Genomic DNA, 27122 nt, shown 5'->3' with positions numbered 1-27122 from the left:
AAATCACATTCTTCACCACCTGCAACATCATAATCATTGTCATTATAGTGCTGAAAATAAATAGGCTTTACCTATTATTTCTCATCAGCTTGATACCAGCAAAACATAGCCCTATACATGTGTCATGATCATATTTTACAACTCTACAATCATCCATAAGCAATGGGGGCGCCTGGTATCATCATCAATTAATTTAGCTATCATTTGTGGCCAGGTCGCTTCTGAAAAAAGCTATGAAGCTCAGTGGGCCTTACATGGTAAAAGTAAAAAAAATATTATTTCGTAACATCGTCCTGATAATGGCTTCCCGATGCTGGTCGCCATCCCTCATTAACATGCGCTGTCAAAATCCATCTCGCCACTGGACGTCAAGTGATTTCAGCTCTCCAACTCAACTCTGGTCGTCTTCCCTTTTCCGGCTGCCATTCAATAACCAGTCTCGCCCATGATGTGTCCAGGCCAAGCGCATTCACTTTCATTTTAGCAGGTAAGGCCCGCTGAGCTAAATATTTATTTTTTCAGAAGTTACATGGCCACAAATGATAGTCTAATGAAGTGGCTTACCATGTGGGGATGTATAGCAGCCAAGTACGCAAAACGCATGTTTTTAAATGTGAAGGGAAACCCCGGAGGACCAGCAGAAAATTCCACGCGACCACGGGGAGAACATGCAGCTCCAAATGTACAGGCATCAGGGTCGGGAATGAATCCACGACCTCCTGTATACCAGGCGAGGGCATTAACATTTCGCCACTCCGTGCAATGGCGATTATTTGCTTTAGCCTCTTTGCCCAGCAGACCACACGCAATATTCACAGATGACAGTTACAAACTGCTGCGTGGGGGCCATTGCCTGAAACGTTGCCTAATGTTATTTTTCCCTTTAAGGCCATCGTGTTATTGGCTACAAAAATGCTAGGGGCCGTCCATAAATGACGTCACGCGATTTGGCCGATTTTGACCCCCCCCTACCCCCCTCGTCACACGGCGTCACAAAAAGTCACCCCCCCCCTCAACTATGACGTCACAAAGCTCTGCCCCCCCCCAAAAAAACCATATTTCCATTTTGAAAATAAAACATGCTTAAAATCACTTTAAACAATTGTCATTGTAGTGCGTATTTAATGTGGCGCTGCACTCTGATGTTGTAGGAGAAAACATTTATTAAAAAGGCGTTTGAAAGATGAAATTTAGCATGAAATTCACTTGAAAATATTCAACGTCTAACTAAAACTGCAGATGTTCAGAATACTATATTGAAATTCTCTAATAATTATAAAATATTAAAAGTAATTATAACTATAAAAAAAAACTTGAAACTTTGTAGTAGAACGAAGCAAAATGGAGTGTACAATTATAACAATCACATATTCATTTCACAGAATGAAAAGCCCTGGTAGAATCATTCGAATCAAAATGTTTAATAATAATTAATTTTTTTTACCAAATGTATGCTTCTCTATTTTCCCATGGAGAAGCAAAATGCTCCTTCATGGAATAAATAAAAGGTGACCTTCATAAATTAAAATAATCAAATAGTTAATAATGAAAATTTATAAAAATTAGTGCTGTTATAACAATTCTATTCAATTAATATGTATTTAAAGTTGCGCATTTTGATGTGACGTCACATTTCTCAAACCCCCCCCCGCCCCCTCTCGTCACACATCGTCACAAATGTCTGACCCCCCTCGCCCCCTAGGTGCGTGACGTCATTTATGGACGGCGCCCTACTCATAATACAAAGCAACCTATTATGAATTTGCGTTATACAAATATTTAGCAAACATGTTTTTGATAATTATCGAACGATTTGTCTGCTACTCAAATAAACTATTCATATTCCTAATTAAAAACTGGTTCACAGAATATATTTAAAACGAATTATCATCAGGTTACATGGTGTGAAGAGCAGTCTCCAAACCATATTATCCACTCCATCTCTCTGGCCTCTCTAGTTACGTGCTCTCAAGAAGGGCCATTGCCCGAAACGTCGCCTTTTTCAGGGACTCCTCTACTTACGAATATTCGACTTACGAACTTTCAGAGATATGAACAAACCTGTCCGTACGTCCAGTTGCCTGTTCGGACCGAGAGTCGTAAGTTCAACCGCCGCGCAATAGATGGCGGTGGTGGCATCTAGATGCAGAACGTGAAGAACCAGTGGCATCTACATCTGCAGAACGTAAAGAACCAGTGACATCTACATCTGCAGAACGTAAAGAACCAGTGACATCTACATCTGCAAAACGTAAAGAACCAGTGGCATCTACATCTGCAGAACGTAAAGAACCAGTGACATCTACATCTGCAGAACGTAAAGAACCAGTGACATCTACATCTGCAGAACGTAAAGAACCAGTGGCATCTACATCTGCAAAACGTAAAGAACCAGTGACATCTACATCTGCAGAACGTAAAGAACCAGTGACATCTACATCTGCAGAACGTAAAGAACCAGTGACATCTACATCTGCAGAACGTAAAGAACCAGTGGCATCTACATCTGCAAAACGTAAAGAACCAGTGGCATCTACATCTGCAGAACGTAAATAATCAGTGGCATATGTAGATGCAGAACGTGAAGAACCAGTGGCATATGTAGATGCAGAACGTGAAGAACCAGTGGCATCTACATATGCAGAACGTAAAGAACCAGTGGCATCTACATCTGCAGAACGTAAAGAACCAGTGGCATCTACATCTGCAGAACGTAAAGAACCAGTGGCATCTACATCTGCAGAACGTAAAGAACCAGTGGCATATGTAGATGCAGAACGTGAAGAACCAGTGGCATCTACATATTGTACACGCCGTACAACATGTCTGGAATCGACGGGAGTAAAGTATGACTTACGAACAAATCGACTTACGAACAGACCTCTGGAACCTAATTCGTTCGTAAGTCGAGGAGCCCCTCTATGTATTTCCCTTTAATACCACGCGGTGATGTTGACAAACGCGCGAGTTTTTTTCTAATACACGAAGCACCGCTACATGACGTCACGGACGCGTGACGTCACCTTGACGAGTCGCGCGTCGTCGCCCCGCCCACGAATTGCCCACCGACGCGCTCGACCAATCAGCGAGCAGAGCCGCGCGCCTCACGTGCCGTTGAAGGTGGGGGCCCAGCGGGTGGACCAATCAAGGAGCGGGCGCGGCGAAGGTCGACACGTGTGTCCGGTAACCGGCGTCACGTGGTTCCGGTGGGGAGGGTTGGGGGGGGCGACTGAAAGAGATTCGGGAGCGAGTTCGTCAGTCGGCGGCATCCGTGAGTCCCTCACAGGGGGTCGCGTGGCTGGGGGGGGGGCTGTGTGGGGGGGAGGGCAAGGAGGTTGGGGGGGGCAATGAGGTTGGGGGGGGCACGGAGGTTGGGGGGGGCACGGAGGTTGGGGGGGGCAAGGAGGTTGGGGGGGGCACGGAGGTTGGGGGGGGGCAAGGAGTTTTAGGGGGGGGGCAAGGAGGTTGGGGGGGGGCAAGGAGGTTGGGGGGGGCAAGGAGGTTGGGGGGGGCAAGTAGATGGGGCAGTGTCACGTGACCCATGGTTTATGGGGGGGGGGGGGGTGTTAGTCGGGCGGCAGTGTGAGTGTATGGCGCCACGTGCTTGTGTTGCTGTGGGGAGCTGTCGGGTTAGCGGCGAGGGCGCTGCGCTACGAACCTGGCCACCCGAGTTCGATTCCCGCTCACAGACACCAAACGTCGATGACGATCATCTGAATCGATTCTAGGCCTCCCCTAGGTAGACTCGGTCTCCAATGAGTACCCGGTGTGGTGTGTAGTAAACATCGCCACTGGGGAGACAAAGGCGGCCGGGCGTGGTGCTGGCCACCCAATCCCCTCGTGTGCCACAGTGCCGGCCTTCATAGGCGCTGCCTGCTAACAGCACTAGCACTCAACATGCGGGGGTATTTTGTATTGTAATGACTGCTGTGGTTATCGGCCGGTACTAAACTCATCACGTTATCTCCATATTATTATCGATTACATTCACGATTCACGATCGAATCGTCAGCAGTTTGGCCGTGTGGGTGGGTAGGTCGCGGTTTGGTTGCATCAGCGGAGGTGAATTATTCCGCTTTGTGAGGTTCTGTGCTAGGAGCGGCCTTGCTTGGGATAATTAAATGCCCATTGTGTAACTGTTGTCATTTACAGCCCCTTTAAAGCTAAACTATGTTGTGCTTTAGCAGGTAAGCTCCACTGGGCCTATTAAAGCTTCCTTTTCAGAAGCTCAACGAAGTGTCTCTGGTCGCGTGGAGATGTACAGCAGCCGGTTTACTCTAAACGCGTTGACGTTGATTCTTCGATGTCGAGAGAGAAACAGCCGCAGAGTAACATCGACGGGGAAGAGAGACGTGCACATTCCACATATACAAGCGTCAGGGTTCGGGATCGAACCCAGGACCTTCCTGTAGACCAGGGCAAGGTAGGAAAGTAATTGTATTGTTTTTATCTTATATACAGCCAGATAATAAGACAAATCGCTAACGTTAAACACCCAGTCGTTCATAAAAGTTGAAGGCGGTATAGTACTATAGTAATAGAGCGAGTGCAGAATCACTGAACCGGAATTGATAGCTTGAAAGCATTTAGCGCAGGGACCCTTGAAAGTGCGTAGTCCGTGGCTACATGTGTAGCTACTTGTGCCACGAGGATCATCCTGCGAGGTTTGGTGAGGGAGCAGAGACGTCGCCAAGATCCCACCAACCCCGCCGTGTCGAAGTCTATCGATTGTATTGCGATTCATACGGTCACATTTACATAATCGACACACTGCCACTTGGCAGCGTTAGGGGCCGTCCATAAATGACGTCACGCTATTTTGGCCAATTTTTTACCCCCCCTCGTCACACGGCGTCACAAAAAGTCAGACCCCCCTCAAATATGACGTCACAAAGCTCTGCCCCCCCCCCCAAACCATATTTCCATTTTGAAAATAAAACATGCTTCAAATCGCTTTAAACTATTGTCATTGTAGTGCGTATTTAATGTGGCGCTGCACTCTGATGTTGTAGGAGAAAACGTATTGAAAAGGAGGCGTTGGAAAGTTGAAATTTAGCATAAAATTCACTTGAAAATATTCAACGTCTAACTAAAACTGCAGATGTTCAGAATATTCTATTGAAATTATCTTGTACTCTCCATTAGCAAAATGGAGAGTACAATTATAACAATCACATATTCATTCCACAGAATGAAAAGCCCTGGTAGAATCATTAAAATAAAAATGTTTAATAACAATAATTCAAAATTTTTACAAAATGTATCCTTCTCCATTCTCCCATGGAGAAGCAAAATGCTCCTTCATGGAATAAATAAAAGGTGACCTTAGTAAATTTAAATAATCAAATAGTTAATGAAATTAATAAAAATTAGTGTTATAACAATTATTATTGAATTAATATTTATTTAAAGTTGCGCATTTTGATGTGACGTCACATTTCTCAAACCCGCCCTCCCCCCTCGTCATACATCGTCACAAATGTCTGACCCCCCCCCCCCCCAGGTGCGTGACGTCATTTATGGACGGCCCCTTATGCAGTTGCGCATTTCGTAACTTTTTCGTGTACAGGGGAGTGCAACACAGAATATTGGGACTTGGTGGTGGCCCTCTCTGTCACACCGAATACTTGGGGGCGGGCGGGGGGTGGTGGATCACGCAGAGATTTTGTGGCACACCCTCTTAACGGGGACCACGAGGGTAGACGCCGAGGCAAGTACAGCAAGTAGGTCGTTGACTTACTGGAGCAGATATTGAACGTGAATGGTAACTCCCTGATGTTCTAAGTATACTATAACATTGTCAATGTTGTGGATTCACTCTCCACGCCGGTGAGCTGAAGCAGTAACTAGTTACTCTTTGGTTCTTTCGGTAAAGTCACGTATAAAGATAAAATAATACATTAAATAACATTTTTATTTTCTCTTTATACGTGACTTTACCGAAAGAACCAAAGAGTAATTCCTGCAGTCACGAAAGCTCCAAATTAAGACAGTAACTAGTTGGCGCGTTCTGTTTACGTGACGAACCTTACTGGCTGTGTCGGGTGGTGGAGGGTTACGACACGTTTATACGTACACGATCAAACCCAAAAAACCTTTATTATGAATAATATTGGTCGTGAAAGCCTGCGCGTTTAACTATACTGTAACTATAGTGTACACTATATACTGAATACTTATTTGAAGATTTAAACAAACATTGAAGACTTAATTATGTTTTATAAAAAAAATAAGTGCTCACTTATAAACCGCATGTCTTTCACTAAATTACATATTTTTGTTTATCTAACAAGGGTCTCATTGGGTCTCAAATCTCATTTTCATTAGCATCCTGCATTCGGATGTTTGGCCATTACCCATTGTTGAGCGTTTGCAACGTTGGAGAAACCAAAGTACGTCGTGAAAAAACCACACATCCTCACACTATTAGCGCGTCATTCGTCAATGTAAAAATGTTTGGAAATATTTATGTTTCATAAGTATTTCAACTATGTAAAAACACTTTATAACCATTTTTTTTAATGTTCTATAACTCATGTCGCATGGCTGTGAAGCATGTTTCGCTTATTATTGAATTTAGACTTTGTATTAAGTAATAATTACTACGACTGTAATTGCATTCATTGCACTGATCATTAATATGCTACATTCTCGCTCTTTGGCTTGTGCGTGGTCAGGCGATGATGATGTCCCGGTCCCATCATCCCCAGTAATTTCTGCATCCGATTAGGACAAGAGAATGCTGGAGCCTTTGTCCCAGAGTCCAACCGATGACGTAGAATCCCCACAGGACACCGAATCCCGCTCGCCACCCCCTGCGGAGCCGTGTCCCATCGAGAGCTCCGTGCGTAACTCCAGCCCTGTCAGCCATGGCGCCCCGCTGCGGACAGACTCGCTCTGCACCGACGCCACCGCTTTTCCCGGTGGCCTCTCGGCTCTGGTGGCCAAGTTTGGTGATGATGGAAACAATGAGCACTTCTTCTCGGACGGGTTCCACCGCCGTCTCTCATCCCCGCACCCCGCGGTTTCCACGTCCGCTCCAAACTTGGCCCCATCTGCGGCGTCACGACACCGCCCCGCCCTGGTCGGCGATTGGCATCTCCCGTGCGGGCCATGGGATGATGGTGTCTCGTCCGAAGGTCCGCACGGGGAGCCTTCGCTAGAATTCTGGCCGCCGGATACAGTGAGTTTGGCGGTGGCAGTGGAGGCGGCCGAGCAGTCGTCGACGAGGCCTAAGAGCGGTGGAATTTGCAGCCCGGACATTGACATCGATGGGAAACTCGTCCCTTCAGACGATGGCGCCTCATTTAAAGACCCACCCCGGAACCCTACGGTAGAACTCCTGCCATCCGATGACATGGCTTTGGCAGTGGCGGCGGCAGTAGCGGAGGCGGCCGAGGAGTCGTCGACGAGGCCCAAGAGCGGCGGAGCTCGGAGCCGCGGAATCCACATCGACCGGCAGCTCATTCCCAAGCTGTCCGTGCAGTCTCAGCCGAGCGAGCTGCAGGGGCTGGGGGTGAGCGTCTATGAGCAGCGCGCGCTCGAGGCCGCCGTCCTGGAGCAGGTGGACCAGCAGCTGAGCGCCGAGAGGAGAGCGCAGGAGGCCCTCGCCCTCAACGAATACAAGTCCGTGCTCGACGACCTCAGGTCAGTCCACTGGCACGAGGCATAAGAAGTGCGGCTGCCGTCTGCGTAAGTGGGCAATTAAACAGTTCTAGATTTGAAGCTTTCGTGACTGCAAGGATTCATACTCTTAGGTTTTTTCGGTAAAGTCACGTAGGTAAAAATAAATAATAAAAATTATAGAAATAAAATAATAAATCACGACGTTTCGGGCGCAACACAAGCATCCGTCACCAGGTGGGACAACCACAGCAGTTGCCCAGTTTGTGGCTGCTTGAAAGTGCAATCCATCACCTCCCCCTAATAGTTTGGGCTGTCAGTAGTAGCGTTGCTGCGTGTTTTTTTTCCTTAAGGTCGTGCTGTTCCACGTTGAAGCAAATCGACCAGGCGATGGCACGAGTGAAGCCTCGCTTTCCTGGTGATGCCAGCAAAGACTTGACACGCCGTCTCGACTCGATCAAACGGCAGAAGGAAAACAAGGTCAGGGCACCGTCTCCATCAGGTCGTGACTCCTTACCAAAGCTCAGCTCTCTCTTTAAGTCCTGCCCACTGGCGGGTCCTTAACTTAAACGACCTTCACCATGTCTGATCTTCAGCTTCATCATTTAGCTGCACGTGCCCCTTTTCTTTAAGTCATCAAGCATCAGCTTTTTTTCTGTGTCTTGGCCTCTTTCCCAACATACATCTGCATCGTTTAAATTTTACTTCTCCTGAACTTGCTCTAGAACTTCCTAATTTGTCTTGCTACATCCAACTGATATTCCCTGTTTGACGCCAAAGTCAACGTCTCTTTCCGCATACAACACCAGGCTCCATACCGGCCTCCCAAAATCTCAACGGATAGAAATGTTCCTTCCCCTGGCTTCGCTCGTGCCAGCGCGGAGCTACTTGTTGAGATGAGGTGTTCTTCACAGGAGAACCAAATAAAGAAGCTGAATGCCAAGCAGAAGAAGCTCCAGGCCATGCTGGGCAGTGACGTCGTTCGGCAAGTGGAGGCCGAGCTTGGAATGGAGGAGGTCGAAGAAGGTTCGTATTCGCGCGCGATTGATTCACACTTGTTATCAAGTTGACTCCTCGGTGTAGTTTCGGGGTTTTTGCCGCGTATCGTTCAGCGTCCCGTCCGATGTTTAACGCCCATTGTGCTGGATAACGGGCCAAATGACACGCGGTAAAATCCTGAAGGGCTATTTATTCTGCGCTTCCGCACCACAGATCTCCCTTGTAAAATAGCCAGGCAACTGACTGAACGGGGTATAATCTGTGTTGCAAAGCAAAGAAACTCAAACTAAATGGGAACCCACCCTCATTTATTTATTAATCTGGACACTGCCCACCCTCCCCCCCTATAACTATATATATATGAAGCACACTGAAATTTACCAACCAGTGTAAAAACTACAAAGTGATGCGGTGTGTAGCGCAGAATCCTTGTACCTTGGGTTAATGTTCAATTTCAAGAGTGTTCCTCATATCACGTATTTTTCATATCCACATTGGTCATCTTTTTTGGCGTATTTTTCCCATTAGTGGCTATTTTAATGCCAGTCTCATTCATCGGCCTTCCTCATCCCTGTTGCTTTCGTGTCCTTTCCAAACACACTTTTATTAATTCAACTCTTATCACGTCTAGTTTTTCTTTAACAGTGATATCTTTCAGTGGTAAAAAATATACGAGCATGTTAGTTTCATCGACGCAAATATATTACAGTTTCTCACCGCCGCAAGCTGCCTGTAAACCGCCAGCGAATGCCAACGCTCTTTAACAATCCACCCACTCCCGTGCACAGACGAACCCTCGGCACCATTATCCCTGGGCAGCCACCTGATGCCCGTGCAGGAGAGCGAGTGGGACATGCTGGTGCGCACGGGGCAGATGACCCCCTTCGGCACACGCGTCTCTGCGGTGAACAGCGACGGAAGCGCGGTGACGTCATCGGCAGCTGCACCCCCTCCGGCGCCGGACAAACCGCGCAGGCTGGCGCTGAGCGGCGACGCCATGTCGGGCTTCGAGGCCTACATGGCGGAGCAGGACCAGTTGCGGGAGACGCGGAAGAGCCGTGTCGCGGAGGCGCGGAAGCGACGGCGGAAAGCGTCGCGAGCGCTCGACGACCCGGGTCCCTCGCGCGGGAAGAGTGCCGGCGGGAGGGCCGGACAGACGGCTGGCGACGGTGAGCCGGGCGTGAAGAGGAAGGCCGAAGGCGGAGATGGGTGTGTGGATGACGACGACGAGAGGAGGAGCCGGAGGATCAGGAGGAGGATGAGGAGGATGTCGGGACAGCTCGAGGCCGGGGAGAATGGCGGCGCGGCATGCGCCTTGGGCACAGGTGAGGCATGCAGCAGGCCCGAGTGTTGACGGCGATTCTTGACGTAAAATTGACGAGCATCAAATTGTTCACAATGATGTTTTTTTTTGTACATTGTGTGCTTCATAGAGGGTTGGGTAATCCACAGCCCAGCCTGCAGCTTGATTTCATGTGGCCCATGACCACTTGAGTCTTGCCACTTTGAAACGGCCCATAAACTATATTTAGCCATCACTGCAAGCATCTTACTCAGCTGCACTAATCTTAAAAAATGTTGCGTGCTCATTCACCTTGTCACTGCAAGGGCCTCTTTACTCGGTCAGCATGCATATTTTTTTGCGCATTACCATTAATGGATAAGGAACGGTAAGGTGTGTGTGTATGTGTTAAATAAACACGTGGTTGCTCACCAAAGGTATTTGAAAGTCCTGCAAGGAAAATGCTTGTAACAATACTGTGCAACTGAAACAATGTGAATATATACATTTGTGAATCGTTGCCCTAGCAGAAGAGCAATGGAAAATGGTCGGTCTGGTTGCAGGAGATTGTGTTGAGGGGAGTGGGGCAAACTCGGACAGCAACGCTTCTGTCTCTGCAACCAAGGACACTTTGTTGGACCCAGACTGGTTGGCTGGGGAGGAAGATGACGGTGATGATGACGATGAGGAAGAAGAAGAGGAAGATTCTCTGCAGTCTGAAAATAAGGCCAAGAAAAGGAGCAGGTGAAGACGTAACAGCAGTGCTGCACACTGACACATAAGTGACGGTTAGAATTACAAACCTGGCACATCACGAATCACCCCCCTCCCCCCCCCCCAAGCGGTTTATAGTATTGTCATGATTCAGAGTCGTGATTTGGAGTCGAGATTTTACTCGAAAATTCCATACACTTTTTGTCTCGTTCTTGTCGCTGGAATTTGTCCAGTTTTCTCTCAATTACCTTGCAAGTAACGTTAACTTAAATGTACCATGAACTTAGAATTTTCATTCAACATCCATAAACTGAATATTGCACGTGTGAGTTGATGCTTGCGTTATTGAGCAACAACAAAAAAATTACGTTTGCGCTGTCGTCGGTGGTGTTGGTGAGACGACCCAGAGGAAAAAAGGGACGAGTTGGACACGGGTCACTGGCAGACGAGAGCGACGACGAGAAGTACCCCAAGCTTCAGAGCAAGCGCTTCCAACGTCACCCAGACGACGGCGACATAGAACAGTACAAGCAGCGCGTACGGTGAGGCGGGCAGGGGTAGCGCTCATTTGCTCTGCATCAATCCGTCATCCATTGCATCATCAGTATTTATCTATCATTTAGATCTGTTGCATCAATTATTATCCACCGTCGTCATCACCCAATGAATCGTCAAAGTCATAATCATCCATTGCCTTGCCACAAACATTTCTGTGTAGGTGGGGCATCTGGGATAAGGGACCCCCATAGTTACCTGAAGGCACCACAGATGTGGTTCTGAAAAGCTGCTTCCGTGGGCCGTTCTCCAGTACATGGGGTGATACAACAATCCACCCAGATCCTGCACACGAGCCGTTCCATCTCCACGGCGGATGTCCTTAGGGGGCTGGGGCAGGACACTCCGCTAGAATGGGATGAGAACAACAACTGAGTGGCTTGCCTGGCTGTGCGTACACTTTACTTTGCGTCTTTCCTACTGCGCTACTTGCCTGTATAATTCGTCATGACTCGCTTTTTTAATCAGGACCACAGCCTCAAGAGACTTGCACGACGAGTACGTGGCGAGAGCAACTGCCGCGTGGGGCTTGTCGTTGTGGTATGCGGTGCAGTCACTGCGGTGGTCCGCGGTGCGTTCTCTCGGCAGACGCTGGCACCGTGGCCGCTTGCTCGCCAAGAAGAAGCGCCTCGAGGAGGGACTTTCCGCGACCGAGTCTGAGGAGAGTGACGTGGAGTTTGAGGGCGGCTTCAAGGTGCCCGCCAGCCTCTGGCAGAAGCTGTACAAGTGAGCATCGCCACCGAGTGCCATGCGGAGACGCCACCCTCCCCAGTGTTGTATAGCCGATTCCGGACTCGTCAACAGTACGGTCACCTCTTCTCATTCTTCTTTTGATTCTTGTTGTTGTTGTTGTTGTTGTTGTTTTTCTTGCTGTTCTTTTTGTTCTGCTTGTTCCATAGGGAATTTGAAAAGCAACATACATGTTTAGAACTGCGCGTGTTCAGTTTAGAGAGGCCCATTGATGGCGTCTGGGGTTGCCAGATAGATACCGATTGCACGTGTGGGGCAATGATCGCTGATGAGAGTAACGATTGGACTTCACCGCGTTTCCCAATCAGGCGAATGCATAATTCCCCACCCATGGGGGAGGTAGGGTTGCCACGTTGTGGCGATACTGATATACCCGTACGTGATCAGGCCCACGATAATCGTCATGTCCACTTTGCAAGGTATCTAAGGGAGGCCTTCTTGTCCCAATAACCTTTGCCGACGCCCGACGTGACCCCGGGCCTCATGAGCGGTGCTCAGTGACGCACGACCCCGTGTGCTCTCGCAGGTACCAGCAGACGGGCGTGCAGTGGCTGTGGGAGCTGCACGTGAAGCAGGCGGGCGGTGTTCTCGGGGACGAGATGGGACTCGGCAAAACGGTGCAGATCATCGCCTTCCTGGCCGGGCTCAGCCACAGCAAACTGAGAACCCGAGGTCTTGGATACCGGTGAGTCAGCCTGGGTGGGGTTTCAAGAGCCGCAGTGAGCAACGACAACCATCCCTGGTTTAGCCTGCACAGCCTGGAGCGTTTGTTTGGTTTAGCCTGCACAGCCTGGAGCGTTTTCTCACACGCACATACGTTCAAACGTGCATGCGAACACACATGCACACACACAAGCACACACACAAGCACACACACAAAGACTACGATCTCCCAAGTCCCAGTACCCGTTATGATACCAGTCCCCAATGGTGTCTGCCGTGGCCCTAAATGTAGCGCAGCGTGCTAATCACGACGATTCTAAGCAGCATGCGCGCACGCACAGATTGTACGGCTCTTAACGTGCGCGTTTATTTCAAACCGTGTGCACTATTTTGCATTAAATGTAAATGTCATAAGTAACTCGCGTATCTTTAATGCCGTGAGTGCGTGCCAACGTGCGCGTGTTCCCCTGCCGCCGCCCTGCCCTGCGTGTAGGTACGAGGGGCTGGGCCCGTCGCTGGTGGTGTGTCCCACCACGGTGATGCAGCAGTGGGTGCGTGAGTTCCACACGTGGTGGCCGCAGTTCCGTGTGGCCGTGTTGCACGAGTCCGGCTCCTATTCGGGGAAGAAGAAGGTGAGGAGGGCCGGATTTTTAGTCGATGGAGTGACTGCTTTTCTTTCGTGGTTAGTTTTTAAACTATTTTACTAAATTAGGTCCCACTGAGCTATGTAGCTCTTTTTCAGAAGTGACCCGGCCACAAATGATAGCTCAACTAAATGGCTTATCTTGTGCAAATGTATAGCAGCCAAATACTCTAAACGCATGTTTCTTAATGTGGAGGGGAAAACCGGAGGACCCGGAGAAAAATCCACGCGACCATGGGGAGAGAGACATGCAGATTTTCAATTATACAGCAGGCGTCGGGGTTGGGATGGAACTCGCGACCTCCTGTTTACCAGGCGAGGTGGTTAACATCTCGCCACCGTGGCGCCCTTAGTTATTCGACTTACTCGAGCACTCCTTTGGAAACGGCCACCCCCGGTGTTGCGCGCGGCATGCATAATATGTATATTATGTTGTGCCGCTTCCACGTCCGTGTTTCCTGCCTTCACCAACACTCACTCACTGACTGGCGTGGTGAAGTATGGTCAGATATCCCCACGGCGTGCAGGGAGACTTCAATCCAGCAGTGCGATGACAAAATGGCAGTACGCGCACCTGAACTTCATGCGCTACGCGGTGGCAATTTTTTATTTTGTTTACCAAGCCTCGCAAACAACATTTCGCTGCCGCCAATTCACGCGAATGCTAATCATCGCCATTGTGCTCTTAATGGACTTGTCCATGTCGCGCTGCTCACGTGAGCGGGGATGTAAAAACGCATTCCAAATTAGGGGCTCCCATTGTGGGCGAGGGCTCCGTGGGCCTCGTTAAACTTCCAGCGGCCGCTGCAAGTGCGGAGGAAACGGCACTCGGCCAAGATTATTAGGTTATTTAAATAACCCCCACCCCCTCGCTCCCCACCCCCCTATTTTGGGGCTGCATCCTGTTTTTACAATGGCTCAATAATCTGCTCGGGCAGGAACAAAAATTAATTCTTTGGGCAGAGGTGCTGGCTTATTGGCAGCCCTATTAGCGGAAATAATGACATTCGTCAGTTTATAAATGAGTGCGGGCTAAGCCGCGTTTGGAGGATAAGCCGCAAGACTTTTCCTGCGCCCGACAATGGGAAGGCATGTAAATGCGGTTAGATTGCCATTATTATTATTATCATCGTCGTCGTTATTATTTTTCCTACTTTTAAGGAGAATCTAATTTTGCCGGAGGAGAAATGAATTTTGGTCGGGAATTGATGCCCGTTATCTGACGGGTTAGCGGCGCGGTCGAATTAGCCCCGGCGTGCGGAGCGGCGCCACGGCTTAACGAACTCCGTCGGTCTTCCGCGGCGAAACGAACGGCCACCCGCCATTGACCCTGCAGTTTGTAGATAAACAAGAACAAGGATTACCGCCGCATTTGTTGTATCAATCCATCGTTAAATGACTTACGCGGTGGGGGGTGAGGGGGGGGGGGTGGATAAAAAACATAACATGCATTTGAATTTGGATTTTATTATATGCGCAGAGTTATCGTGTTTGTTTTAACAACCTGCAGAATGAGCGCAAATGAGTTCCTGTAATTAAACATCTGGTAATGATCCTTTAGTATGACAATAAACGCAAGTGGGGTTTTTTTTGGCACCCGTGCAGAAATGCAGATAAAATGAATTCCAGTGAGCAGAATGAGATTAGTTTAACGCGTATAATAGTTGGTGCGTGCGTATATGCGCGTGTGCCTACGAGAGTCCGTATATATATTTTTTGCCGGTTTGTTAGTGTCATTTCACCAGTGCCGTCACTCATCACGTTCCACGTGAGTGACCGCAGTTGCCCACCGAGCTCTTAGAATCTGCACTTGAATTACGGTGGACTACCTCGTGTCGCAGGTCGACACGATTAATTGGCGTCGCCACTTCTCGGTGGCGATTGCGATTTTGTTCGTCTTGATTCATATTGACTTGACTGACTTGGTCAGACCGCAATGAAAGTTGCTTTCGCAAGTTCATTGTGTTACATACAGACCCCAGGAGATGTCGATACGTAACTAGTTCCGAAATGTTCTCTGTGCTCTACAAAGATTGTTCGTTGAGTGCCAATGAAACAACTGCGTCCGGTCTACCGGCCAGAGAGGGACCAGGCACCAGGTTATGAAGACGAGTGTGCGTTTGTGGTCATCCAGAACAGACAGCACAACAACTTAACGACGCAATGCCCGAACCACAAATACGAAGGAGAAATCACGGCGATACGCTTCGCTGCTCCTGACGCGGTTATCTGGCCTGACCACCTGACTGAGAATTTGTCGTCGTTGCTCTGCATCTACGTTAGCCATACGACAAGAAGAAGAGAGATTTAATTATTTTCTCTGGGCCTCGCGCCATACACCGCTCCGCCGCTGTCTCCGAGCCTTGACGCGTGTCCCCCGGTGACGTTGTTTGTGACAGGAGCGTCTGGTGAACGACCTCGCGAGTGGCGGTGGAGTCCTCGTCACGTCGTACTCGTGCGTGCGGCTCATGCAGGACACGCTGGGCGCTCACCCGTGGCACTACGTCATCCTCGACGAGGGGCACAAGATCCGCAACCCGGACGCCGCCGTCACCGTCGCGTGCAAACAGGTGGGGGTTTTCCGCCCCCCCCACCCCCCGTTGTCGGGCTGCCCCGCTCGTACAAACAAGGCGACAACGAAAACGTAGAAGGAACAAAAATGAGATGATGAAAACCAGAAAAGAAAGAATCGTGTTTTTATTGACTTGCGATCCAGATTTGTGATATTTCGCCGCAAAGCTGGGAGGGAGAATTTTTTCTGCTTAGTTGGGCAGTGCAGAGGTTCGCAAACTGCACGAAGAAACCGGCGGTGTGGAAAAACTCGGTGGCGAGTGAAATTTGAAATGATCCGGGGCCTTAATTCACCAACCCGCACTGACCAACGTGGTCAAGTATCGGGAAATAACCCACGCGTCCAAAACATCCGATGATAGATTGAAAAAAAAAACTTGAGCATTATTAACTTAAAAAAATGTAATAATACTGCGTTATTATTTCTTGCGCAGTTCCGCACGCCGCACCGCATCATCCTGTCGGGCTCTCCGGTGCAGAACAACCTGAAGGAGCTGTGGTCGCTCTTCGACTTTGTCTTCCCGGGGAAGCTGGGCACGCTGCCCGTGTTCATGGAGCAGTTCTCGGTGCCCATCACGCAGGGCGGCTACTCCAACGCCTCCGACGTGCAGGTTCGTCCCACGTGCCCCGGGTCACGCACCTCCCCCGCCCCTACCCCCTGGTTGCGCACCTCCCCCACCCCTCTCCCAACGGCGTGCGTATCGACAATTGTCTGGTCTTGTCCCACCTTCTTCGAGGTACGGAGCCTACGGCCCGTGGGCCACATATGCTCTGTGACTTCATTTCATACGGCCCGTGGCCACACAAGGTTTACCTCTTCAAAACGGCCCGCAGATGATTCGTGTCCTTCGCTGCATGCTTCTTATCTGCACCGATCGGGTACTGGACGGGAATATATTCCACCCGGCAACAACGCTCCGTCACTTCTGTCACTCGGCAAGGGCCTGTTGCAGTGACAGAAGCGAGCGAGGTGGTTGTGCGTCTAAACTGCGGAACAAACTTGTTTGAAAGTTCCGTTTGGTAGGGAGAAGCTTCCTCACCACCTTGTAGGGGAGGGGGGGTGCCAGGGGAAATTGTCACCCACCCGTTTGCCCCCCTTCCACACCCCCCCCCCCACCAACCTGGCAGACTGGGGGGCAGACAGTGGCGTTTGGCTGCCCCACCCAGAGCTCAGCACTGGGCGATGATGGGGCTGGTGCACACAGTGGCAGGAGTGGAATGACGAAAGTGCTGTCAATTGTTGTTATTGTTGTGATTTTGCCCATGTGTTATTAGTGCTCTCTTGTCGTCGGTGTTCGTGGCAGTCGCGATTTACGGCGAGGTTTTTCTGTGTCCACCCGTCAGGTGCAGACAGCGTACAAGTGTGCTTGCGTGCTGAGAGACACCGTCAAGCCCTTCCTCCTCCGCCGTATGAAGGCCGACGTGAAAGTCAACCTGGCGCTTCCTGATAAGAACGAGCAGGTGAAGGCTCTCTTAAAATATCATTATCAGCGGTCACAGCTATGAACTGTCCACTGCTACGTAAATGCCTCTGTGCGCCTTCGCTCATTCCCATGGTAATGTAATATCACAACAGCTTTAACCTGAATGATGTCATGCTTAGCTGATGTCACCACTACCTCCGTGGTGAACATCCTCTGGGGCATGCTCCCCTTGTTTTGTCATTGTATTTATATGTAGAATGGCCCTAAGAGCAGAGCGCACATGTGTATCTAGAGCAGCCTGTGTGTGTATGAGCGAGCTGTTGCATAATCGTTCACCACTGCTGTTGTTGTTTTGCAGGTTTTATTCTGCCGGCTGACGGATGAGCAGCGCGCCGTTTACCAGAAATTCCTGGACTCGCGCGAAGTCCAGCAGGTCCTTAGCAGGGAGAGACAGGTGTGGCACTCTGCAATGCACTGCACCGCACTGCACCGCACTGCACCGCACTGCACGGCACCATACTACACTTGAGTCAACCCGTTCCCTCTCCTCGCCACACCGCCCATACATCGAACGATCACAATTCATCAAATCGCCCAGGATTCGGTGTGCGAATCATCACACACGTGGCGTGTGCGTGCGTGCATACCTACGCGCGTACCTGTTAAAGGCTTCCACGAGCGTCGACCCCCACTTACCTCTCCACCACCCCTCTCCAGGTCTTCTCGGCGCTCATAACGCTGCGCAAGATCTGCAACCATCCGGACCTGCTGACAGGCGGCCTGAACGCGGAGGACGACGAGCTGGCGCCCTCCGTCGCCACCATCGCCAGCGTCGGCGGAGGAGGTGCGGACCCCACCTCCTCTGCCGCCGCCGTCACGCGCGGCGCTGGATTCGGCTACTGGCGACGCTCGGGGAAGCTGCTCGTGGTGGAGGCTCTGCTGCGGATGTGGCGCCGGCAGGGCCACCGCGTGCTGCTCTTCACGCAGAGTCGGCAGGTACCGGCGGCGTCGCCGTGGGCCGGTTTGGAGCCGGTGTGAGAGCCCCGTAGCATTTTTGCACCCAAGTGTCAGAATACTCTGTGATATTTGGAACCCCCAGGTTACAAATTCTGTTGCAGCAGTGGTAGGGTAATAACTTAGCCTGCGCCATGTAGATTGAGCCATTTGTGTGTCAAGTTCTCCATACATACAGAACTGCGTTTTGTGTTTAGTTGTCCTTACCCTCGCACCTCCGATTATCACGGTTGGCTACGTACGGCGCGAAAGAAGTTCAACATACATACGTGTACACGTCGTGAAACGATGACTGTTGTCACCGTCCCCGACTGACAGATGCTGGACATACTGGAGAAGTTTGTGCAGGGCGAGGGCTACTCCTACATGAAAATGGATGGCACCACGAGCATCGCCACTCGCCAGCCGCTCATCGACAAGTTCAACAAGGTGCCCGTCACCGTCGCACCTGCCAGCCTTCCGTCGAAGCATCACGCCCCCGCGTTTGACGCTCAAGCCCGTGTTTGGGCCTCGGGACCATGCTTGGTCTTTTGCGATTTGCTTCATGTTTGCGTTTTTTGGCTCACGCGTGTATGTGTGTTCCTTTTGTTTCACGGGGTTTGAACGTTTTCTCAGGTTCTAAGGCGTCTATGCATTCACGTTATCTGTCTGTGGCTAATGGGGAGCGGGGGGACATTAACTCTGGTAAGATGATCCCTTACGATCGCAATTTGAATACGGGGTTGCGTTACAATAAAGTCCTTATTCCCAAAAGAAAACCAGGCAACGTTGATTGCCGCCTTCCATGCTGCTAAATAAAAGATTGAATAATTTTTTAAACAAAGTTCTGTTTTGGAAAGCGTTAAAAAAAAAACGCATTTTATGTGACATATATATTTTTTATTGAATCTTGCAGGACGAGTCAATGTTCATGTTCCTGCTGACGACGCACGTCGGGGGCATCGGCGTGAACCTGACGGGGGCGAACCGCGTCATCATCTTCGACCCCGACTGGAACCCGAGCACCGACACTCAGGTGCGTGCGCTCCCTCGTCACCACAACCCCCCCCTCCACTCTTTAGCCACGCTGCTGCTTGGTCAGATTCTCAAGTTTACTTCCCGAGTAAAGCCCATTGAGCTAAGAAGCTCGTTTACAAGAGGCAAATCGGCGGGCAGACGAGATCAAAGCATTCCACAATTACAGGTTTAAAATAAAAAAACTTAATATTTTGTAAGATCATGTAAGATTATATTCATACTTGAACTTGTGTATTACTTATACTCCTGGTGTGTGTGTTAGACCAGAGCGCACGCCTTTTGGCGTCCTCTGGTCTCACACCGTTTGAGACGAGGCTCAAAAGAAAGCTGTCTCTGGTGTGGACCAATCAGTTTCAAGGACAATGCATATATTATCAGAGTGTGTTTTTTGTTTGCATTCTGACCACAAACATTGTGGTTAATGCTGCTGACATGATTCCTTGTTAAAGGTTTCAGTTTGGTGTTTTAACATCTTAGCACCTGTTTTTTTGCCAGAAAAAAGGGGAAAAACATTATTATGGTGTGGGGGAGGCTCACGTTTCGAATCCAGTGGCCGCTCCGATTACTGCTGTGGCCGTGTAATAACCATCACCATGCCCCCCATGGGCCTCACAGTGGAACGTTAACATTCTCAAGAGTAGGGCCGTTGTGTTTCCCGGCGTCATTAATTGAAAATCTTCCACATTTGAAAGAATCACCCTGCGAATCATTCGATTTGAATCTACGCAGCAACAATTGGCTGCTTTTTACCCTACTGTTAAGGCTTAAGGGGGGATCTTTGTCTTTGTTGTTTATCTGCAGGCCCGCGAGAGAGCCTGGCGCATCGGGCAGTTGCGTCAGGTCACCATCTACCGCCTCGTGTCGGCTGGCACCATCGAGGAAAAGATCTACCACAGGTGCAGCCGCTATAGCAGTTACGTGGTCATTTCCTGGTCGCTAACTCGGTCCAGTATTGAACTCATCTTTGCGATTTAGTGAGCTCAAGCCCCCTTCAGTTGGTCGCCCACGCCTGCAATCCATTGTTTTGGATGCAAAGGTCGGTAGATCACGTATGGATTTGTAAACTCCCGCACTTGCCGGGCTGAAATATGATCAGGAGATGCCAGTACAGCAAGTGGACTGTTGAATCTATGGAGGATTGTATTATGATAATGCAATTGTTGACGCGCACAATGTGTGCGAGTGCAGAGAACACACACATACACATGCAAAAGCATATACGAAGGCAAAAAATACACATGAACATACGCAAACAAGACAAAGGTCGCCTGCATAGCCTACAACAGACTGCTGGGTCAAGTGCTCTTAACGAGCACCCATTAAGGCTGGGATAGCGCACGAGGGAATGGTTGTCACCACACACTCGGTCACACGCACACGGGATGCACACGCAAACATACACCCCCACGCTCAACACGCACGCTTTGTGTTTTTTTGCTCCCGACGACCATCAGGCAAATCTTCAAGCAGTTCTTGACGAACCGCGTGCTCAAGGACCCCAGGCAGCAGCGATTCTTCAAAGCCAATGACCTCTTCGAGCTCTTCGCTCTCACCGACCCCGACTCGTCGCAGAGCACCGAGACCAGTGCCCTCTTTGCAGGTCCGTGTCCGTGACGACGACGTCGTTTAGCGATGGGTTGTTGTCATCGCCCGCGTGAGCAATGTGATCGTCATTCCGCGTTTGGATAGAGGCGGTGATTAGGCTGCATAACGCTTCCCTCGGGATTAAGTGCATCGTGGTGACTTTTGCGATTGTGGTTCAATTAGTTAATTATAATTAATTGTGGTTTTTGTTTGTATTTCCTATTTGTAATTCAATGTCATGTCGTTCTCGAAGAACAGTGCAACCCCCTCATGTTATGTTACGGCCTGCGGAAACAAATATCACAGAGCTACGTCCAAGTTCTCTTCAAGTGATCTCTGATCCGCAGTGGGGGCAGAACTTTCACATCTGCTCTGCTGCTACAAAATAACATTTATTGTATGACAGTAAACCCAATGTTTTTTTATTTGAATAGTTTAGCTGTCATTGGTAACCGGGATGAAACCATCAGCAACTCACTACACTTGATAACCCAGTTGAATCACGAGGCAGTTGCCTGGATTTAAAACCCAGGCTCTCAACGGTACCAGCTTAGCGCTGTGACCTCTGCGCCACCAGGCCGCCGAGATTCAGCCTCACTTGTTTGTTCTGCGACGTGAACTTAAGTCGTGCGGCAAAGTCGCCGTGCCCGTTATCACAAGTTGAAATTAAATGTTACTCGCAGTTACAAAAATAACAAAAACAAATTGGGTCATGCGCCCAACGCGCCACCGACCTGGCGCGCTGGGCACGCCGCTGCGCGTGCTGTGGGCAGCCGAGCTGGCGCCGCGAAGTCATGTTCCGTTTCTGCGCCGCAGGCACCGGCTCGGACGTGCGAGTCCCGATCAAACCGCATCGCCTGCCGCACGCTTCCTCCGGCGAGCGTCACGGCCCGCACGCCGCCTTGCCCAGACCGGACAAACCGCACCGCTCCGCCCAGCGGCGTCCTCCAGGCTCCTCCTCGTCAGCCTCCGCCGCTCCCCGGCGATCGAACCCTCGCGAGGCGGCGCCCCCTCCCCGAGACCGCGTCATCGACGCGGACGCGACAAACGGCGTTGGCCTCAAAGATTCCGACAAAGCCGACCGAGCGAAGCCGAGCCCAGGATTGGGGGAGACTCCTTTGCCGTCTAGGAACGGAGGCGGAGACGGCGGGGGTGGAGAGGCCGGTCCCGCGGGTGCGGCGCAGCTAGCGCCGCAAGGGAGATCCGCCGAGCGCGGCGATGCGACGACGAGCGAGACGCCTCCGGGAGGAGATGCCAAAGAAGATTCCTCGGTGGTGTCGGAGGACAAGATGAAGGCATGGCGGGAAATGGCGCGACGATTGGCGGCGCGCCTTGCTTCCGGCGGTAGCGACTCCACGGCTGGCGGCGGTGGCGGTAGCGGCGCTGGCGGTGACGTCACCGCTCACCGCAAGCGCAGGGAGAAGCAGAAGCACGTGGAGGGCGCGGAAAGCGGGCGCGGGCGACACGCTCACGGGGACGAGGGCGACGGGAGGTCGAAGAAGAAGCGGAAGGGCGTTCGCTTTGAGGGGGAGCGAATTCCTCACCTGGTGAGGCATGCGGAGTTCAAGGGGGCCTCGGCAGCAGGCGGAGACAAGGAGGAGCGAGAGGACCGCAGGAAGACCGACGACTACGTTCTGGAGAAGCTCTTCAAGAAGTCGGGTATGGCCGCCACACGCCCGTGTCCTTCTCCACGAAGTTAGAACTCGCACCGTCGCCTTTTCTCCACGGGTTTTGGTTGCCACGCATGTGCACAGGTACTGCACGTGCGACGAACACTGTTTGCGCTGGGCGTGTCGAAGATGCGCTCCTCGTAACTCGTTTCATTTAAGAACCCGGTTTAAACGCGGTTGGGCAGCTGAAACCTCGGATTTGAACCCCCAGGATCTTAGCAACGCCAGCGCGGTCTGCCTGACCACCGAGCCGCCCGGCCACCTGGGAGCGTCGAGTCTTGACGCTCGTGCTCGGTCGTACCCCCGCCCCCCCGCGCAGGAATCCACAGCGCGATGCAGCACGACGCGATCATGAACTCGTCACGGCCGGACTTCGCGCTGGTGGAGGCGGAGGCGACGCGGGTGGCTCGCGATGCGATGCATGCGCTCCGCCAGTCGCGCCGGCACTACCGATCGGCAAGCACGGCGCCGCCGCCGCCGCGGCCCCAAGCGAGGTCGGTCAATGACGCGCCGCCCCCGATGGCTTCGCGCGCCAACTTGCCCTGACCCACGCGATGTTTAATCGGCGGAAGTCATCGGAGTCCTGGGTGACCTCGACAACTGTTGAACAGCTTCATATCGGCGCTCGGCGCATTGTTGTGTCGTGCGGATGTTGCTCGGCCGGTTATTGACATCGTCTCTCGGTGTTTGTTTTGTTATCGCATCTCAAGGTTTGGGCAGAGGAAGAAGCCCCTGCCGTTGGTGGCAGCCCAGGCCGCTAAACCACAATCGCAGAAGTGCAGGGTGAGTGGCTCTTGCGTGAAGTTGCCCCTTTTGTCAGAATGAGGGCGCCTCTTTACGCAGTTATTTTACCTCACCAAACCCGCACTGAGCAGCGCGGTGAAGGTGGTAAGCGTAGACGTTGGAGCATAGTCATACTGTAAAACAATGCTTTTTGCCGCACTGCCCCCACCCGCTAACAATCTGAAATCTCGTCAGTTCTCTGGAATCTAAGCAGGGGTGAGCTGTGGTAGTGCTTGGGTAGGCGATCATCAGGAATAATAACAGGTGTCATCGGCTGTTTGCTGGGCTACATAACCCTATAGTTTACACAGTCCTATCTTGCGAGATTGATTTCCTGGGCCGAACGATTGCCGCTCACTTGCTTCTTCATCTACAGTCGCGTCTACCCACACGCAGTCTCACGGGAGTCAAGTTTATTTTGGTTGCCCATTTGTGTGGTGTGTTAAAGCGTCGTTTCCCAACTTCCAAATCGGAAGGTTAGAGGTTACAATCATCGTAGAGGCCTACCAGAGCCGTAGCTCTCTCTCCTTAGCACGCTGGGCAGCTTACGCCTCGGAGCCGGATCTTGAGATGGCGGAATCGCAGTTCAGGACTCGTGAAGTCGCAATAAAGCAAGTATTATATGGGAGAACCATCTTGCGCGTGTTTGCTCGGATGACTTGTTATTCCTTTATCATGCACGTGAACTACCAGGATGTGCAAGCTGTAGCCAAGGACTCCCCGGTGCCCACGAGCTCGCAGACTCCAAGGTTCGGTAAGAAGCCGGAACGAACAAAGGATGAAGGAGCTGCAAGCGGTAGCGGTGGCGGCACCAGCAGTAGTGGCGGTGGCATCATTGGCTGGAGCAACGCGAGTGATGCCCCCAGCAGCCTGGGCAACCTGGAGTCCAACCTGCACCCCGTGTCCACGACGGTGCTGGCTCGCATGCGCACGCGGAACCATCTGCTGCTGGCGCGGGCACTCGAGTCCACGGAGGACGGAGAGGATGAGCAGAGCCAGGTGACGAATGCTTGCCGCTCGTTTATGTCGCTCGCAGCACCCTTAGTCCGGGTTTCCCCAGTTTTATTTCTGTACTGGATTAAGTTGTATTGAGTCCGTTGCACACTGCACAAATTACGATTGTCAATCGCCCGTATCACCTGATCCCCTCCCCCTTCCTCTTACCCCGCTCATCTGCCACAGGCGCCCTCCTCCTCGCTGCCACCGAGCGAGTTCTCCGAGCTGCTGTCGGACCTGCGCACGTTCGTGGCGTTTGGCGGCGCCGAGGACGGCCGGGCGAGCACCCAGGAGCTGCTGCACACGTTCGAGCAGCGCGTGCCGCCCGAGCACTCGCCTGTCTTCCGCGAGCTCCTGCGCAGCCTGTGCACGTTCGAGCGCGACTCCACGGGCCTGGGGATGTGGCACCTTCGCGCCGACTACCGCTAGCACGTCCGTCCATGTGTCTGTTCGTCACGGGGGGGGGGGGGTGGTGGGGGTCAAAGCACGCTTTCAGAAATGCAAACCGACCGACTGGCCGGCCGTGCCCAAGCGTGACGCGGCTGATCATGCCGATGACGTCACCAAACCCCGCCCATCACTTCCTGTCCAGCGGCACACGTGGGAACAGTGGTGAGGCTTATTTTTCCAACTGTGTTTTATGTGCCGTCCGATTAGTCAAGTTATCGAACTGGCAACCCGTGGCGACTTTGTTGTCATCGCGACGCTGTTTAAGTATTCCATTCTTAGTTACATGACTCGACTCACCCTCAGTTCTACGATGAACTTCTTACGCACCGCACCTAGCCGACAGTGCTGATCGGAGGGCGTGCCACGGAACCGGAGGCAATGGAGGTTGGGGCTCGATGACGTCATCAGCATCACCAGCCGCGTCATGCTGTCCGTGACTCGTCGGGCGGGTTTCCCACTATCAGGATGAGCGTGGGATGGACGCTACGTTTACCAATCCGCCGTCTTCCCGTCTTCACGATTGCGCAGCTGTCGTGTTGCACGTCGCGCTCGCGTTAAACGAACGCGTTGGTTTTCAAGTTTGTGTGAGGACGCTGGCCTGTGCCGTTGTGAGTTAAGGAATATTATTATGACAAGATTATGAAGCGTGCATCCGTTGTTAGAAAAATAAAATGTTTTTAAAAGGTCTTTTTCACCAAATTAATTCCGATGGTGCCATCTTGCATCGTGCCGTCAAACAGCAATGGCCCTGACGACACATTGTGTGTTTGTAGTTCATTGTTTGTGTGTTTGTAGTTTAATTGTCTCACCTGAACACGTTTACTGTAACACTAACTCACCAAGGGCACATTCTCATTCACCAACCCTCCTCCGCTTCCCACGATTCCTTGCGATTCGTTGCAATTTGGGGGTCGCGGTTTGGTTGAGGAATCAATTATTTTGCTCGTCTCGTTTTTTGACGTGTCTCCTTCCGTTATTTGCATGTCTCATTTGCTTAGTTATCCTGTGTGTGTGTAATATGCACCGGTTGCATACAATTTGTATGAATTGTACTTTATATACTCTTACACATCTGAGTAGATGGGTGTATCATAGGAATGGGTGCGCCACACTTTGTTGCAGTTCGCGTGCGATGGACTAAATTGTGGGTACTTCCATCGCTTCCAAGACCTCTGGCCAATGTGGAAGAGTAGGCCAAACACCCTCTCGAGGGGCTCTCTAGAGCTCACTCTGGTTGAGGCCGTGCTGCCAGCTGTGGAGGGAGAAGGCAATCACAGGGCCGAACTTTTTCCTATCACCTTTTATCATGAGCATTACGAACCGATTTTTAAACGATGAATCGTATCAATCTATCTGTTCGTCACCATTGCTGTGACCTGTAGCCAGCTGATGGCCAATGACTGCTAATCACAGGTGTCGCTAATAGAACCGTTGCATTACTTGAGTTTTCCTCTCCGGTAATTTATTTGCAGGGAATATGGTTGCGTGTAGAATTTGGAGCAAACATTGCGTGCGCTTGGTGCTAATAATATTTCACAATCCTTTGGCAATCCACCGCTGGATGAAGGCCTCCCTAGGAAACTTTCAGTCATGCGGGCTGTCTAACCGTGCCGTACTTCAACAGTACACGGTGGTGGATGGGAGAGAGTGACCCATGACTGGTTCAGACGTCACTCGCCGCTGATGTTAACCGTGACTGGGAATTGAAATCAAGCTGCCGAGGTCATAGTGCAGTGCGCCAACCACTTTGCCACTGCTCCACCGTTGGTGCTATTATGGAGCCGTAAATCTGCTAATCTCATGAAGTTGTTCCATCCTAACCAGATATCCTTTCACTCGTAAAGATCTGTCAACATGAATTTGATCGCATTATTGATCATTGGTGGTCTCAGTGCTTGTCCAATTGTGAAGCGAAATGTCACGAACACTTGATGTGTCTTACTAGAGTTTTTTTTTTATTACGGGTGTCATTTTATACGAGACATTTATATACGAGGCGGTAAACATTTTACACGGCCATCGGTGGCTATCTTGCTCTGACAGTATTGGCTTTGCCAAAAAATGCGGAAATGTTTTCTGGATGTTGTGGTTTGTGTGTATTTAAAGAAAAAATAAAGTATAATGGATCATTGCATTACGTCACTTCTCGTATGTAACAATGTACAGGTGCTGCGACGATGATGACGAACCGAAATGGACGCAAAACTTCTCGTGCCATTCGTTCAGCCACGCCGGCACATTTGCGCAAATTCACAACACAACCCTCCCTCGTGTCCTTCCCAAGCTACCCGCTCCCCCCGGTGTCGCTGTTCGCGTCCATCACCAGCTGTGATCGATCCACTGCTGGATTGATGATGAGTCTGTTAAAGAGTGGACTGTGAAGG

At 50.9% G+C, this 27122-nt stretch overlaps 1 protein-coding gene across 3 annotated transcripts; it reads left to right on the top strand.

The window, feature by feature from the left end:
- Positions 1–3208: 3208 nt before the first annotated feature.
- On the top strand, positions 3209–26869 carry ERCC6 (ERCC excision repair 6, chromatin remodeling factor). 3 transcript variants are annotated; one of them, XM_078597330.1, is made up of 24 exons: positions 3209–3271; positions 6678–7647; positions 7977–8103; positions 8538–8649; positions 9411–9947; positions 10468–10648; positions 11026–11160; positions 11762–11899; positions 12450–12608; positions 13080–13218; positions 15629–15799; positions 16235–16411; positions 17145–17261; positions 17583–17678; positions 17942–18220; positions 18557–18667; positions 19134–19253; positions 20057–20151; positions 20710–20855; positions 21656–22498; positions 22829–23003; positions 23220–23292; positions 23986–24291; positions 24475–26869. In XM_078597330.1, exons 2-24 carry the CDS (start codon positions 6740–6742, stop codon positions 24715–24717), a joined length of 5388 nt encoding a protein of 1795 aa, XP_078453456.1. In that variant the 5' UTR covers positions 3209–3271; positions 6678–6739; the 3' UTR covers positions 24718–26869. The 3 variants fall into 3 exon arrangements, with proteins under 3 accessions (XP_078453456.1, XP_078453454.1, XP_078453455.1); XM_078597328.1 differs by having other exon boundaries at positions 11017–11160; XM_078597329.1 differs by lacking the exon at positions 3209–3271 and adding an exon at positions 3628–4423 and having other exon boundaries at positions 11017–11160.
- The last annotated feature ends 253 nt before the right edge of the window (positions 26870–27122 follow it).

This window comes from Lampetra planeri, chromosome 9, assembly GCF_965212315.1.
Source record: "Lampetra planeri chromosome 9, kcLamPlan1.2.h2, whole genome shotgun sequence".
Taxonomy (NCBI): domain Eukaryota; kingdom Metazoa; phylum Chordata; class Hyperoartia; order Petromyzontiformes; family Petromyzontidae; genus Lampetra; species Lampetra planeri.
The sequence above is the reverse complement of the archived record's forward strand: the minus strand, read 5'-3'. Positions and strand labels throughout refer to the sequence as shown.

What these genes read in the sequence shown, in the direction of transcription:
- ERCC6 (XM_078597328.1), top strand. Translation starts at nt 6,740, where the DNA reads ATGCTGGAGCCTTTGTCCCAGAGTCCAACCGATGACGTAGAATCCCCA. An exon ending in ACCCGAGGTCTTGGATACCG is followed by an intron (nt 12,609 to 13,079) that starts GTGAGTCAGCCT and finishes CCCTGCGTGTAG; the next exon opens with GTACGAGGGGCTGGGCCCGT. An exon ending in CCGCCGCGGCCCCAAGCGAG is followed by an intron (nt 23,004 to 23,219) that starts GTCGGTCAATGA and finishes TCGCATCTCAAG; the next exon opens with GTTTGGGCAGAGGAAGAAGC.